The 14,318-nt window shown below is 38.6% G+C and overlaps 1 protein-coding gene and 1 long non-coding RNA gene across 4 annotated transcripts in view; one reads left to right on the forward strand and one right to left on the reverse strand.

Annotated features, from left to right (window-relative positions):
* Positions 1–273: 273 nt before the first annotated feature.
* LOC121322973 (lecithin retinol acyltransferase-like) overlaps positions 274–14,318 on the reverse strand; it is a 65,149-nt gene continuing 51,104 nt past the window's right edge. Inside the window, exons 1-2 of one of the 3 annotated variants that reach the window (XM_041263658.1) lie at positions 3,211–5,566; positions 274–1,713 (exon numbers count right to left, since the gene is read on the reverse strand). In XM_041263658.1, the coding sequence (XP_041119592.1) occupies positions 1,561–1,713; positions 3,211–3,747 (690 nt within the window). In that variant the 5' untranslated portion in view covers positions 3,748–5,566 and the 3' untranslated portion in view covers positions 274–1,560. Of the gene's footprint in view, positions 1,714–3,210; positions 5,567–14,318 lie in introns of those variants that run through there. The other 2 variants (XM_041263651.1, XM_041263641.1) reach the window with 2 other exon arrangements.
* LOC121322987 lies at positions 3,453–9,894 on the forward strand. The gene is made up of 3 exons (XR_005951109.1): positions 3,453–3,534; positions 8,051–8,166; positions 9,689–9,894. It is a non-coding gene; the product is annotated as an uncharacterized LOC121322987 (long non-coding RNA).

A 14,318-nucleotide genomic window follows, 5' to 3' on the forward strand; every position in this document is an offset into this window, starting at 1 on the left:
CAGAGTCATATCTGTTCACTAAATGGTGGTGGCTTAGAAAGACACTGTTTAATCTAATGTAGCCTGGGTTACATATGCCTAAGACAGGTACACCAAGAACTGAAGAGTTGCTACTAAGGTCAAAGCATCTACACAGAAAATATCAAAATGTTAAATAAAGACTTGATAATGTGATATATGTTCCTCTGTAGACTTCTCACCTGGACATATATATGTTGTCATTTAAAAAAAAAAAAAAAAAAAAAAAAAAAAAAAAAGCTATAATACATTTTTATGTGAGCGAATATTGTACATATTTGTCTAACTAATTTAAAGTATTATATCCCTTGATGGGTATATTGTATGATGCTTAAAGAAAATGTGTTTGGTTCTTCTTTAAGGGTTACATTCTAAGTCTTTAAAAGGCACGTTCCTATCATTTATGTTCATGGTCCTATGATTTTCAAACCTATATGGAAAAATTGTTTAAGAAAGACTGAAGACTGTTTGTTGATCATAAACATTTCAACAGCTTTATAAAAATGGAATACACTTCTCTACAAAAGGTTGGTTTTCTGAAGTGCAAACTTCATTCAATTAATCAAAATGAGCTTCAACAGTCTTTGAGGTTGTGTGAACAAGACCCTTTGTTTCTAGTTTAATGTGTATGTGTTGCCCACCACTGGCAGCTCAAACTTAAACCTTCCAAAACAGCACAAAATAAAACTCCACAGGATTAAATACAGTACAACAGTCCTAACTAAAGAAAGCAAAACGTTCCTTTTCAAAAGTAATAGAACACTCAAATTTAACATTTAAACAAGCATAAAACAAGTTTTAATGTTACAAAACCAGTAAAATTCAAGTGACAGTTAAAAATCAGACACCCACCCGTTTATCATCATATACTTTTTTCTTCTGAAAATGGTGCGCATTCCAAAATCTTTAGTAAACAGATATGGGATCCATAGTTAAGGAGGCCCCTTCCATTTGTGTAAACTTTGGAAGGAACCACCAGTACCAAACGCTGTACATACAGAAGATCTGTTTACTGTTTGGTGAAAGAGGAGTGTCTCATAAACCTCTGTCAAGCTTACTATCATGTACATCTTACACACATGCATTGAATAAGTAAAAAATGCTTGTCACCGACAAGAGCAGTTTCGTCTACAGTATAAAACGACATGAACACTAAGCACAAATACACTTTCAGGTATTACAACATATACATTTAAAAACAGAACTGCTTTGACATGTTCAATGAAGAACTTATTTTACACACTGACTGTAGAGACCAGGGTTAAACAATTTCTGTTTACAATGTATATATTTATATACAAATACACACTAACATACCTGTAGTACATTTTATATAATCTATAAACCATTCATCTTGTGTATAAAAAAAAAAAATCATTGGCAGATGCATTATATTGGCTTACACAGTAAGATAAAATATGTATTCAAAAATAGAAAGCTTAAGTCATTTCAATGTGCATCTTACTACAACATATAAAAACACTCCCCCTCCCTTTATATTAAGCAATAAGTACTATGTTATTGTTTTGTCTTTTGCAGACGTTAACTGGCCATCCACAGGGTGAATGGGATGAGAATGGTTGGCAGCGTGGTGGAAGGAGCCAGGCCAAGATAAAGTATGGATATTATTCCCAAAATAGCCGTCAGCATAACACTTCTCTGATCTTGGATGATCATTTTCAGAACATTGCAGAACTGCAAAGAAAAATGTGAAAAAAAAAAACTTTTAAAAGACATTCAAGAAATCAGAACTAGTAGGACTTGATAACAATTTGAAGCCTTTTCAATCTCAATCACGTGTGGTATTCAAGGGAAAGATAACGCTAGTTTAGTCTGCCCCCCCCCAAAAAAAGTCTGAACACCTTTTTTTCACAAAACTGAACAGTTCTCCTGTTCCTAGTTGCAACAGATTTAATGAGAAGGAATGTCGAATAGTCTGGAATTCTCAGCAGAAAGTAAAGAATGGAACACAGAAACAAGAGGCTTTCATTGCAACTCTCCATACAAAAAAAGAGAGAAATTTTTACACCATTGTAACCTTCCAGATTGGGGGGGGGGGGGACGGCCTTCCCCTTCTTCCTAAGTAGTGAACGAACATACCATATCGTAATCGAGGTCGTATCGTACATTAACAGAGAACTTGAATGACCCCAATATTTTTTTTTTTTTTTTTTTTTAACAGTTTTTTTTTTTTTTTTTTTTTAAAGTAACAATGTTGGTACCATCCAACTTTCCGAGTCCAAACTAGGAACATGTTCGAGGTCCAACTATAAAAAAGAATACTTTTGACAGGTCTTATGCAAATCAAAATAAAGTATACCATACGTTTTTGTACCATATTATGTTACAATACAACGTACCAGTAGGGTGCCCAAAATTTTCCAAAAAAATAATATATATATATATATATATATATATATATATATATAATATATATATATACGTCAACCGAGAGAAGGAACCCTCTCTTCCTTCCCTCCCCTATTCCGGAACAATTTGAAAAAACAAGAGAGAAAGAGAGGAAGCAAGCATCTAGCGAGTCAGCTTTTACAGCTTCTAAGCAACCCTACCAAAAAATAACTTGGTATTGTGTGCGGGTTTCAATACAGCCCTTGTTCCAGCCCAGAGAATCCTAGTTTACAACAAAGTAGTGGGGCGAGGGTGTTAAAGTTTGTGATCCAACACAAGCAATCCAAAATCTTTGCTTAATCCCTCTCTGCCATGGTTACCAATAGCTCTGCAAAATTCACTCAACTCTTGCTGAAACAAAGTAACACTGTGGGGCAGCAAGGCCAATTAAAATAATCCCATTACTGTCTGGACATTTCTTTTGAAATCCGTCAAGTTCTAGAAACCGTTATGGGTAGAAAAAAAATACATTTAAATAATCTGCATACCACCGCAAAATCAGAAGTGTTTTAGCTCCTCCAGTATGCAACAGTGTCAATCACTAAAATGTCTTTAACCTGACTGGCACTCACGAATTCAGACAGACTAAGGTCATGTCCGTACCTGAGCTGAGGTAGCTAGAGATGCGATCAATATTATCCGACGTGCTTTGTTTGTAAGTATATTACGATAGACTTTTAACCATTATATATGGATCTTGAAGTGCATTAAAATCAAAGCAGTACCACAAATCATTTTAAGGTACCAAAAACTGCACCTGCAAAAGAAATAGCAATGATTTACCTTGTCTGTTTGCAAACTCACAGGCTGCCCATATCTGCAGTATGTGACAAAATGTTCACAGTTATTCCAAAGCAGACTATAAGGTGTGGCTCCAACAAGTTTCTCCGCTCTTCTTGCTACCTCTTCGTTAGGAAGTTGCTGTGTATTGAGGATGTTGTCCATGTGGTTCACTATAATGCTGGACCCATAGGCAAAATCTTCCACAGTGTCAATTCGTATACTAGCAGTTTTGGAAAGTACGCCCAGAAGAAGTCTCTTGTTCGTCACAACTTCCTGAATCTGACGCTCGTCGTTGGTAAACACTGGCAGGATGTCTGGCATCAGGTGAGCAACTTTATCGTCTCCGAGGTAAATGCCAAAGTGAATAAAGAGAGTACGCGGCACTTCTAACAAATCGCCTCTTTGAAAAGAGGTCCAGTCAAAGTAGTTTGCATTTTTATCTGTCGAGATAGTAGAAAACAAATTAAAGTTGGTGAAAAGGAACACCTTCTCAATGAGAAGCGTTAACGAGTCAAGCATGTTTGGTTGCCGTTGCATATGTTTCTAGTACTTAATTATCTGCTTTTATCCTAAGCGGGTAAGGAGGAGACAGGTGACATCATAGACGTGCTGAAATCTTCATTGGCTCTACTGTTTTTGGGTCACGAGAAACGTTAGTTCTTTCCACAGAAGCTGTTGTTTACATGTAGCCCACTAACCTTATAGTAGCATTTCACTATGGGAAGTTAAGTGCTTACTATGGCTGCAGAAAGAGGCTTCATTTATTATTATATAATGTCTTTTAAAAGAGTAGTTCATGCAAGAGTATCAATGTTTATAATCGATTCTATCGTAGCATGCCTGGAGGACTGCTGTACCTTTTGTTGTATAGCATACTGCATTTACATTACTCATCTGTATTTAATAATGAACAACATCAACACAAAGCGTTTGATTTTTTAAAAATTAAAAATACGATCCTCTAAAATCTCAGTAAACGTTTTCCGCTTACACCTCATTTCTTATTAACACGCATACATTATTTTGCTATAGCCTATTGTAAATGTTTTCATTCGGGTTGACGTTTTCAGTATGTACTTGCAAATAAATCAGTAAACATATTTAAATATGTAACTCGGTGTGTCAATTTGAGAGACCCTCGTAATATGCATTCACGTTACTTGAGTGCGCAGTTTGCACAGGCGCTGCCTGCTTAGCAGATCAGCAGCTTTGTGCTCAAGTTTGACTTGGGTCTTTCAATTTCAGTTGGGGTGTATTCTTGTATCAGCGTGTTTTTTTATTTATTACTGAAAGTGGTGCGAGCCCCATACAATGACAATGAAATAATTTGTTACCGTTAATAGATGTTTTAGCGTTCAAATAGCGAGTAAGTTATCTGACCTTGTCTTATCTATACTGGTGTGCATTCATGTGAAACTTATTTGAGACTTGTGTACCTATTGGCTTCGTTTCATAAGAGCGCAGTCAAGTCTTGACTTTTTTTATTTTATTTTTTACCATGAAAATAATTGTTGCCTACGTTACATTTCAGCAGATTAGTAATACTGTAATATTTACAAAGTGATGTGCACGGTTCAGGTTTAGTTCGAACTTCAATTACACTGCCGGTGCGTCCCTCATCTGTTTTTAGTTTTGCACTGTAAATTAGTTAAATAGCGTCTATAGTCATTACGACTTAGTAACTTTCAAAAGGGTCTAGATGCCTGTCCGTCATTTGTGAGCATTTTAATTACCATAAAACTATAAACACGCACATACTTTTTTTGCTGCAGCCTAGTGCAAAGTTTATTTCCTAAAAAGAAACCAAATGAACTGTTAACACATGCAAAACAAATGTGTGTGTGTGTGTGTGTGTATACACACACACACACACACACACACATTTGAGAGGCCCTTTTATTTTTTGTGTGTTCTGTTGTTTTATTTGGTTCTTGATTCAAACTGACGCTTATGGTGATTTTAAATGTTAAAATAATGTCCAGCTACAAAACAAGTCTATGCCGTAGTTAAAGTGCATGAAATGGAGGGGAAAATATAATAAGAACGTTGTGCTGATGCGCGTGTGTGAGAGAGAGTATGCTTTTTGCGGAAAATATAATTATAGCTATGGAAACTCTGATGGAATACCATATAGGTTGACTATGGTGGCACGCGGTTGGCATATGGCAGTAATCAGCTAGCTTGATAAAATACGTAGCCACTACTGAGTTTCACATTTGAACGTGGTCTGGGATTTAATCTCGGGAAACTGAACAGTTTTGTTTGAAAAGCTTATCTGGTCTTTTATTTCCAGTATTAAAATGTATTTGCATTTTATTAGATAATTTAGTTTGTTTATTTAATTTAAGACTACACTGTTTTTTTTTTTTTTTTTTTTTTTTTTTTGTTTTTAATCTAGGTTTAACATTTTTGGTTAATTGGCCTTATAATATTATTGTATTGTTCTATCATTGTATTCGCAGCATATGGCCTACATTCATCTTATTATTTAGTCGGCCCGGTAGTCGTAGTATAGTAAAACAGTTTTATATTAATTATTGTTTAATATTTTAAACAAAAAAATGCTGACAAAATAATTATTGGTTAATAATAGTTTTTAAGTATATTGATTATAAGTATATTACGGGAAGTCACATTTGTATAATACTGAAACAAAAGCGGTGTCTATTATAATAATAGAGATGTATAACCTAATATTACATTTACTAATTCAAATATAATCTTAAGGATACTGTCCGCTAATTCTCTTTTTAGCAATGTCGGAACTCTATAGACGGAAAATCACAAATTTAAGGGTGACATTTGCACCATTTATTATTAAAAAAAAAAAAAAAAGCAAATTCTTAAAATAAATAAATAAAGAAAGAAAGAAACTACATTTTATATATATATAAGCTCAAAGAGCCAGCTGCCCTATCATTTTTATATATACGGTAAACTTTCTGAAATCACCATATAATTGCTATCATTAATTGTTAAAAATGGGTAATATACACACCTCTATCTGAATCTGGTAACGAAATAATTGTGTTTATATATATATTTCACAAGTACGATATTCTGTTAAAAGGTAAAAACAGATTGTATTATTTTAAGTAACTCATTTTGAAAGAAGGTACTATAGGATACATATTATTTTTAAACGAAGTAAAAGACTTTTCTTGGTGGTTTCAATTTTTTTGTCTTCTAGAAGTCGTAATATTATACTGCGTGCTTGAATTTTGAGTCCTTTTTCTGAGCAAAATATGAATGCAGCAAACTTCTTACTTTATCAGGTTTTAAAGTGTGATTTTCAATAGAGTACAGTTCCATATAATCTAAAGCATATGAAACAACGGGTAAGGGTTTTTGTTAACTTTTAAAGCAACATATTATATATTATAATTTTAAACAATTGTATGTGAAAAGCTTAATCACATTTTGTATTAATTCAAGAAGTTGTGATTCCCCACTTGTATACATTTAGGATCCAATAAATAATTTAGTAATTGAAGTTACATTTATCAGTATATTGCACTGTACTAAAGCATACAATGTCCCTTATGTTTTGTTTTGTTTAATGCTCTGTACTGGGCGTGAAGAGCCTTACATTTTTGGTAACCTTTATTTTCCTCCATTCTCAAACATGATGCAGTTTATGAAAAGCCTCAGCGAAACCAAGCAAACCCCTGATTCACTGGTTAGCTTACTGTTATAATGTAAAAAATAAAAAAAAATACTAAAAATGTTGTCACAGTAAAACACAAATTGTACATTATATATCTCTGTCCAAATGGCTGGTTTTGAGTAATTATGTAGTAGATCTCTGTCATTCCAATCTCCTCAGAGGGAGCCTAAAAATGAATGAACCATTGTGTTTCACTTACAAACATTCCAAAGGGCCAATCAATCTCTGAAAAAAAAAAAAAAAAAAAGTTTGCACATTAATGTCTCTGTCCTAACTCATCAGCTATGGGTAGACTTTTTCAAATATGGACTAGGCTTTCCTTTAACACATACCCTGAGGATTGTGTTTGATTCACTGTTTATTCAGTCATGCATGACCCAGTGGGCCAATTCATAATACTGTTCTTTAAAAAAAAAAAAAAAAATATGAAGATATATTTTAAAAAAAAACTGTCATGTACCAAGTAGAGCATACTTGAGAGGACATCTTGTTTACTTTCCAGGGGCGGTATTGATAACGCCTATTTTGTGGCTTAAGGACGAGTGAGTGATCCAGCAAATCAGAAGTGAGATTCAAACCTGTGAACTGTTTCTTGTCATTTGCTCCTACCCTGCAATGCACTGCTTAGCTTAACTTCAAATCCTTCACAAATCAGCATTAAAAAGACAAAAGTGCATTGCCATATTATCATACTGTACATATGTATCATACACAATGTTAATTATTGCAGCCTAAAATGTATTTCACCCTTTTCAATACAGCTACAGAAGAACTTTGGTGACTGTTGGAAGATTTGACAAGGAAAAGCTTTTATTTAGCCACCACTCTATAGCTGCTTCTGTTACTCCTAATTATGGTGATCATATTCAGAGAAATTATGCAAGTACCTTGCATGCAAGAGCTTAGTGAAATTAGACACATCTTAGTGTTTTGTTCCTCCTTTTAATGTTGGAGATTAACCATCAGTGCTGACAAAAAGATCAGCAGTCCAGACAACAATGCTCTCAGCTTGGGGCTAACAACCTTTAGCAGCTGGGAGGATTCACTGCTGACCTGCAGGGCTTCCACTTGCTGTGGACTTTCACTGCAGTGATGGATGCCTAGGCATTTATCTTTGTTAAAAATCTGACATAGCATTCTTTTTTCTCTCTCTGCGTTCACTCTTTACAAAAGGTTTGCCTGAAGATCTCCACATGACCAAGGCTACAGCTTGCCACTGGTAATAAATGGATCTAGCAAGCAGCATTTCAGCTCCAAATAATAAAGAACCTGGTTTCCCACCAAATGAGGTAGGCTTGATTTATATAGAGAAGATGTGAACAAAGTACTGAAGTCGGTGATGAACACTTGTGCACCGTGCTGAATTTTGCATAAGATACATTGTATTTTTTTTTTTTTTTTTGATAAAATTGTAAAAAGGATGCAACTTCAAAAAATAATCGTCATGTATTTTTTTTCATGTTACTTGTATACCTCCTGGACGTAATTTTGGTCCTTCAAGGAAAACAATTATGTATTTTCCTTAAATGTTGTGTATTTTGCCTGATAAATTGTGCTTTATAATGCTTTTTTGCATTGGCTAGAAGCTGGTTAACAACACATCTACATTTTAGTAAAATACATTCCATATCCATTTGTTTAAAATAGTAAAAAGAAAAATCAAATCATGTAAATATGTGCGGGGGGGGGGGGGGGGGGGGGGGGGGGGATAAACTGGATATTTTTGCATGAGACAGGTTGGGGTCAGGTTTAGTGGTTCAAGAACATTTTTCCTAGGACCAATGATGAAGCATGAAGTACCTTCAGTAATATGAAACCTTTAGGAAGTACCCTCTGGGCAATTGGAGTCGTCAGGATTTGATTAGGTTGGATACAAACTTAAAGTTGTAACCAGTTAAAGTTTTTACCACAGCTGATTATTGCACTGGCCTAGGTCCTTGCCCATTGTTAGACCTGAATTTAACAAGGATCTAAGACCATATTCCTTTTTGTAACTGCTTTTGTAACACATTTTCATACACTTGGTGATACTCAAAGTGACTTAGAAAAGCATGATTTCATGGAGTTTGTTGGGTTTATGTTTTTAATTCAGTTTAAATATGTTTACAGGAGTGTTTCCCAACAATTTGTGACTATGTTACAACTAGAAGTCTTTCTCAGTGTCATTTAAGTATAACTACACTTCCCAGGTCTGGAAGAAAGTCAGAATACCTACTGTTCTACACTAGAAACCTTCGATGTTCACAGACAATTGCCCAAAGGTCTTAAGACAAGAATAAAACCTTCTTTGTCAGCAAAATATTGTCTACAAGTAGCTTTGTCTCTTTGAATAAATAGGACATTGTTAGATTATTATCATAACCCTGGTTCCCTGAAACAGAAATGTAACCATTACCATATAGGTGTTTACCTCCTAAAGACCCTGAATCTGAATAGATTATACCAAAGCTGCCAACAGTTCGGTGCCTGTAGCAATGCGGGTTACACCACCACCTCCATATTCTACACAGCGCCCAAGCCCAGACTGGACGCATCTGCTTAGGCAGCAATGGCGCTGTACAGTAATGCAACAGGGCAGACGCAGTGTACAGTACTGTAAAAAACTAACAGGGCGGGTCAAGACCCAAGCCGTCCTCTGGTACTGGACCAGGGATGGTACTAAATTACAATGTTGCTACAGCTATGATTGTTTAGGATTTGCATGCTCAGGTTTAAATGCTATTACGGGTTATAAGATTTAGGTATCATATAATAATAATGTATCATGTACTGGTAATTGTTATTGTACATACTTCCTCTTTCTTGTTGCAGGGCAAGTGGCCTATATAAGGGGTGGAAAGATACTACTAGCAAGAAAGAGGAAGTTCTCTTTATTTAGCAACCGCAAGCTGCATCCGTGACAGTTCTCAGAAATGTCACCAACTTAGATTAAGAAATGATTTTAGGATGCTTTCAATTTAGATAAGTTGTTATTGTTGCATATGATTGGTCTCATCTTAATCTTCCAAGTTGTTGCTATCCAATGTATACTGAGTTAAGCTTCTGTGATTGGCTCACAATAACTGTAGGTTACAAGGTATATATTATGCTTACTGGCTCTGTGTAGTCAGAACATTGCTCGGTTTCCTAACACTGTGTGTGTTGAGTGTGTTCTTAGGTTTGCAAGCCTTGAGTAATAAACTTTGTTCGTTTCGACTTTGTTTGTCTCACTGAGTCTCTTTCAGAAGTTGAGTGAAAAACTTCCATGGCATGTCGGAATTGGGTCGGAACGTTATTGTACGGGGATGGAACCGCGGTTCGGTACCTTAGTGCCGGGTCGGTACGGTACCCTCTGTATGGTACACTTGCGATGACTTGCACCGGGTCGGTGACCTACAGGTCCACACGGTTCGCGTTACCGCAAGAAGCAGTATATAGGGATGCCCACCTATATAACTTCTGACAAACCCAAACAGTCTAAGCGTATACAACACTGAGGGAAGCCTGCTGTTAGAGTCTTAAGAAGCCTTCGTAATGATGCTGCAAGGAGTCATCAAGACAGCAGGAGATACTGTGGCAGAAACTAAAAGCAATCTCAGTCTAAGCTGAGTTCGGCAGTTGTATTCATGTTTCTGCTAATAAATAAATAAATAAATTAAATTCACCATGCTCGCACTTAAACAAAAAGCGGTCGTCCCACATAAGCACGTCCTGTTTAGCTGCCATGTACTGTACTCATCTGTCCCATAAGGTTTAGTCCTGTCAAAGAAAAAATGATGCTGGTATCTGTGCTGGTCTTCTTATTCCCTTGGGGCCGGCCCGACTGCGTCATAGTCACTAATGCGCAGCATTGGTATAATCTATTCAGGTTTGTGGTCTTTACGATGTAAACACCCATACGGTAATGGCTACATTTCATACTTGACATGCAACATTACACTGTACACTCAGGGTCCCTATTGGAAAATCAACACAGATTGTTGATCCGTTTTAAATATACTGCAGGTAATGCCTACTGCGTTGTGTACAGAATTAATGCACAAGCATTACACTGTAGTAATTCCACTTGACATATTTGTCAATGTTTAATGCTCTAAGCAAAGTGCAAGCTCAAGCAACTACATGACTTTAGATGGCAGGTAATGAAACAGGGTGGCTACATCCTGAACATACATTGCTGCCCTCTTTAATGTGAAACCTTTAGTAGGACTGTTACAAGAATTTCAATGTGTAATCAATCTCTGGAAATTCATTTTTTACATTAATGTATCTAAGACTGCATACAATTAAAGGTATTTTGGAGCTGAAGTTCTTACCACAGCCTATAATTACACTGAGGTGTAATGCTCTTCTGATCATATTAGTTTACAAAAGAGATCTTGGGGGTTAAGCTTTTTCCTAAAGAAAGCAGTAAACAATGGCTACTGGTAGTTACAGAATGTTATTTGTTTAGAGGAATATAATTAGAACACTTTTTTACATTATATTACAAAATAACAACAAAAAAAGTGGTTATTTGTTATAACACCGTCTTTGTTGCAATGTTCTTTTGTCTGGGGGGGGGGGGGGGAGGTTTTACCGAACATTTTGTTTCTCTTTTTATAAATGGATGAAAGAGAAAAATATTTAATATATACACTCTATATTAAAATCAATACACAACATATCCAGCAAGTTCGGCACAGCATTGCCTTTGTTCTGTCCCATGAGAAAGAAGGCTCACTCTAAAACACAATGCTTTTTTTGACCCAGATGGCTTTCCATAGAGATCACTATGCGTGCACGCACATAATCTGGTTTGTTTATTTTTGCTGTCAAGCTTTTAATAGGCTCAAGCTCCTGTGTTGATCCTGTGTTTTTTTTATATATATATACACACACACACACAAACACACACACACATATTAAATCCCACACAGAGCTCTTTTTCATTTATTTAGTTATTTTTAACTGTCGTGCAACTTCTGTTGAGGCAATAAATAAGTGCAAGGTATTTTTTTATTTTTTTATTTTTTTTTTTTTACGAACATCTGTTTTTTGTATCCGAATAAAAAAAAATATATTGTTTGAATATTCAGATATTTCTCCCAGCACTAATGGAGAATGATTTTATTTATTTTTTTTAATACATAAACTTCAGTGTTTTACAGTCTTATTGCAGATACTGATGGCACAATGAATACATTTGAGGATAAAATTGTTAACCTCTTGTGACGGAGAGCGAATGAATCCGAATCAAAAATCTCCCTCTCGACCAGTGAGGGCACTGTACAACAGGAGCTGCGGGCTTCCTACTGAATGGTTGGGCAGTTCATCCTGGGGACAGTCGGGAGCCGGCCATTCAGGAAGAGGGCGGCGTTACGGTACCTGGAGTCATCGCCCTAGTACGGTGAGCGAAGTTTCAGTCATGAATTGGAGGAGACGTGATTGAACTAGCTATCGGAGGGGGCGGGGCTTAGGGTACTTTAGGGGGACGTGACGCTGTAATCGGCGCCTTTGTTGTGGTTAATGGGAGGAGACAAGGATGGAATTTTGAATGACGTGTGAGTTCATTGAGGAGTATTGTGTTTGTTTTACCAGACGGCTGATACGAAGCTGGAGCTGCAGCAAGAAGCCCGGACATGAACGCGCACGAGCACCAGCACTCAAAGCACCGCACCTGCACCAGAGCACCCAGTTTGGAGACGTGTTTTTGTGTTTATTGTTTCGGGACTGCAACCCCTTTGTTTTGTAGCTGGTAATACCCATTGCTGGGTAGAACCAGCTTTATTATTTTGGGTCCAGTTTTCACTGGCAATACCCATTGCTGGGTAGAGCCAGCTTTATTATTTGAAACCCGGATTAAAAAGGGCATTAAAAGAAACCTGACCGGTAGACTTCGTGTTTGTCCTTTGTTGGAGCACCTCAACTCACCTATACACCGGAGCACTACAAACCACTTTGCCACAATTGGTGTCAGAAACGGGAGCCATGGACATGGCTGCGCTAACCACGCTGCTACAGGCACTGGAGCACAGACGGGAGACGGAGGATAGACAGAGGGAGGAGAGATTCACGGCGCTGATCGAGAGGGTCGGTCTTGGAAACGCACCCCGAACTCCAGCAGTACCCGTGATGGCACCTCTCAATACACGGGCGCAAAAGATGACTGCGGAGGATGACCCGGAGGCGTACTTGGTTGCCTTCGAGCGGTTGGCCACCACTGCATCATGGCCGAAGGAATACTGGGCCAGCCAACTGGGTCCCTGTCTGATCAGTGAGGCTCAGGCAGCATATCAGGCCATGACCAATGAGGAGGCTAGCCAGTACGACCTGGTCAAACAGGCCATCCTCCGACGCCTCAATATCACGGGGGAGACACATCGGCTGCGGTTCCGGGAGTATCGGAGGCCACGGGAGACCCGCCCCAGGGTGGTCGCGCAAAAACTTTGTGACCACATGGTGCACTGGCTCAGCCCGGCAGAAAAAACGGGTCAGCAAATGGGGGAAGCCATCGTCCTGGAGCAGTTCTGCCATGTGGTCGGCGCCGAGACCCAGGGATGGATACGGCGCCACAATCCGACCACCTTGGAGGCCGCCGTCAGACTTGCGGAGGATTATGAGGACTCCCTGGTCTCCGTAAAGACCGGACTACTGACCCCTCTCAGCGCGCCCATCACCCGCGGATCAGTGCCCTCGTCTCTCCAGTTGGGAACCAGACCTCCCAGATCACCAGCCCCAATGGGCCGGCCCACCTCCCTACCATGGAGACAGCGGTTGGCCCCCAGCTGGGGTAGATTTACTGCCCCCGACCCGCTGCAGTATCAGCAGCGGGACAGACAGCTAACCCCAGTGCCTTCTGCCCCAATCGTCTGTTTCAGATGTCATGAGCCTGGACACATCGCCCGCTTGTGCCCCGCGGCAATGGAGTGCAACGTGGCGACCTGTTATCTGGCATCTGAGGCAGGTAAGGTACGGGGAAAGGGTCAGGAGGGGCCTTGTATTATTGATGTAGTGGTTGGTAATGTGAGTACCCATGCTTTAGTGGACTCAGGGTGTGCACAGACCTTAATTCAAACGTCTCTCTTAGGCGGTATGTCGTGGCAGCCACAAGGCAAGGTGGCGATCTCCTGTATCCATGGAGACACGGCGACATATCCCACCCTAAAAGCATACGTGTCGATAGGCTCGACACAACGCCACCTCATAGTGGGGGTGGTGGAAAGGCTGCCGCATCCCGTAATCCTGGGTCGGGACTGGCCACAGTATCGACAATTGCTCCAAAAGGCAGTCCCAACCACACACGTAACCGTGGCAGACAGAGCAGGGGAAACGATTGGTGATATTTTTCCCCTGCAAGCCGACCTGTTTAATTCTCTTTTTCGTCCTAGGAAAACAAAGAGAGAGAGACGGATCGAAAAATGGGAAGGTGCATCTCTAAAACGAGGCTGGGGACTGGTGGGAGAGAGCGCAGATGGTATCA

This window comes from Polyodon spathula, chromosome 1 (genome assembly GCF_017654505.1).
Source record: "Polyodon spathula isolate WHYD16114869_AA chromosome 1, ASM1765450v1, whole genome shotgun sequence".
Classification (NCBI taxonomy): Eukaryota; Metazoa; Chordata; class Actinopteri; order Acipenseriformes; family Polyodontidae; genus Polyodon; species Polyodon spathula.